This window comes from Gekko japonicus, unplaced genomic scaffold (assembly GCF_001447785.1).
Source record: "Gekko japonicus isolate JY-2015 unplaced genomic scaffold, Gekko_japonicus_V1.1 scaffold9233, whole genome shotgun sequence".
NCBI classification, from domain to species: Eukaryota; Metazoa; Chordata; class Lepidosauria; order Squamata; family Gekkonidae; genus Gekko; species Gekko japonicus.
Window position 1 is genome coordinate 177 of NW_015164482.1, and position 2008 is coordinate 2184.

General features: G+C 55.1%; 1 protein-coding gene across 1 annotated transcript; it reads left to right on the plus strand.

The window, feature by feature from the left end:
* Positions 1-764: 764 nt before the first annotated feature.
* Positions 765-1906, plus strand: LOC107108486 (olfactory receptor 51E2-like). The gene is made up of 2 exons (XM_015408923.1): positions 765-1364; positions 1571-1906. Exons 1-2 carry the CDS (start codon positions 765-767, stop codon positions 1904-1906), a joined length of 936 nt encoding a protein of 311 aa, XP_015264409.1.
* The last annotated feature ends 102 nt before the right edge of the window (positions 1907-2008 follow it).

The window sequence follows — 2008 nt, forward strand, 5'->3', positions numbered from 1 at the left end:
ACGGAGAAGGCCTGACACTCCTGCTTCCCACCGTGTAAAGGCAGAGTTGCGTGTCCCAGGCTGGGATCTGGCTCTAACCTGCTGTCCGTGGGCTTGGGCATGCGGAACTGGGTGGGCACTGCCCTGCGTGGTCCAGGTTGGTCGAGTCTCATCAGATCTCAAAAGCTAAGCAGGACCCACCCTGGTCAATATTTGGAGGGGAAGACCAGCAAGGAAGTCCAGGGTCGTCAGGACGCAGAGGCGGGCAAGGACGTATCTTGCCTTGAGAGCCCTTCGGGGTCGCCAGAAGCCAGCGGTGACATTACAGGACTTTCCACCGTCACCCAATGCTCCCTCTAAGCTGTGGAGTCTAGTGAGCAAAAATCCTGCTTTGTGAGCTCCTGACATTAAAGTTGTGAGTGAGCAATTTGGCTGCTGCATAAATCAGTTTGCTCTGGAGCCCTCCTTCCTGAGCCAAGACAAATATGAGTTAGCCAGAGGCTACAAAACTGTGAGCTAGCTCACGTTAACTCAGCTTAGAGGGAACACTGCTGTCACCCCCACCACCAAACCGGGGATAAGCCAGTTAGTCATGAGGATACAAGAGGAAACAAAAACTCTGTGCAATCGTGGTGTGTCAAAGTCCGTTAAAGATCCCGGCTGTCCAAGATGGACTCGTGGTCTGACTTGGTTTGTCGTATCTACTTGGATCTTTGATATTCGGAATATTGCCTCCATACGTCCCTTTCTACACCACGGAGGACTGTCGACCCAAACAGAACGTCATGTCCCAGCCTAATGGAACTCTTGATGGATTCTCCTCATTCATCTTGGTGGGTCTGCCTGGTATGGAAGCCGCCCAGTTCTGGCTGGCCTTCCCCTTGTGTGCCATGTATGTGGTGGCCGTCGTGGGCAACTGTGCCATGATGTTTGTTGTTAAAACAGAGCCAGCCCTCCATGTCCCCATGTACTTCTTCCTCTCCATGCTGGCAGCGGCGGACTTGGCGCTCTCTACCTGTACCGTGCCCAAGATCCTCTCCTTCTTTTGGTTTGGTGCCAGGGAGATTGGCTACGAAGCCTGCCTTGTCCAGATGTTCCTCATCCACTCCCTGTCAGGAGTCGAGTCCACCATCCTCCTGGCCATGGCTGTGGACCGGTACGTGGCCATTTGCCACCCTCTCCAGCACTCCGCCATCCTCACCAACTCAAGGACGGCAAAGATTGGACTAGTGGCGGTAGTGAGAGGAGCCCTCTTCTTCCTTCCTTTCCCTTTGCTCATCAACCGCCTGCCGTTTTGTGGCTCCAACACCCTCACGCATTCCTACTGTGTCCACCAAGATGTCATGCACCTGGGTTGTGGCGACGGGCTGACGGCCATCCTCGCGGTGATGGGCCTGGATTCCCTGCTCATCTTCATGACCTACGTGTTGATCCTGAAGACAGTCCTGCAGTTGGCCTCGAGGCAAGAGCGCCTCAGAGCATCGGGGACCTGCGTGGCCCATCTGTGTGTGGTCCTGGCCTTCTACGTGCCCCTGATTGGGCTCTCTGTGGTGCACCGCTTCGGGAGGGACTTGCCTCCGCTGGTGCACAGGTGATGGGCCTGGATTCCCTGCTCATCTTCATGACCTACGTGTTGATCCTGAAGACAGTCCTGCAGTTGGCCTCGAGGCAAGAGCGCCTCAGAGCATCGGGGACCTGCGTGGCCCATCTGTGTGTGGTCCTGGCCTTCTACGTGCCCCTGATTGGGCTCTCTGTGGTGCACCGCTTCAGGAGGGACTTGCCTCCGCTGGTACACGTCACGATGGGCAACTTCTACCTGCTGGTGCCTCCTTTATTCAACCCCGTTGTCTACGCAGCCAGGACCAAAGAGATACAGAGAAGGGCCCTGAAAGCGATGAAGATAGCCAGAAACAGAGACTTTCCTTGACCATGCTGTTCTTTTTTAAGCTGAGCAGAGGTCCATCAGTGGCAATTAGCCAAAAGGTACAGATAGGAACTCTCAGGCAAGGGATGGTCTGTATTCTTGGTG

What these genes read in the sequence shown, in the direction of transcription:
- LOC107108486 (XM_015408923.1), top strand. Translation starts at nt 765, where the DNA reads ATGTCCCAGCCTAATGGAACTCTTGATGGATTCTCCTCATTCATCTTG. An exon ending in GGCTGACGGCCATCCTCGCG is followed by an intron (nt 1,365 to 1,570) that starts GTGATGGGCCTG and finishes GCTGGTGCACAG; the next exon opens with GTGATGGGCCTGGATTCCCT.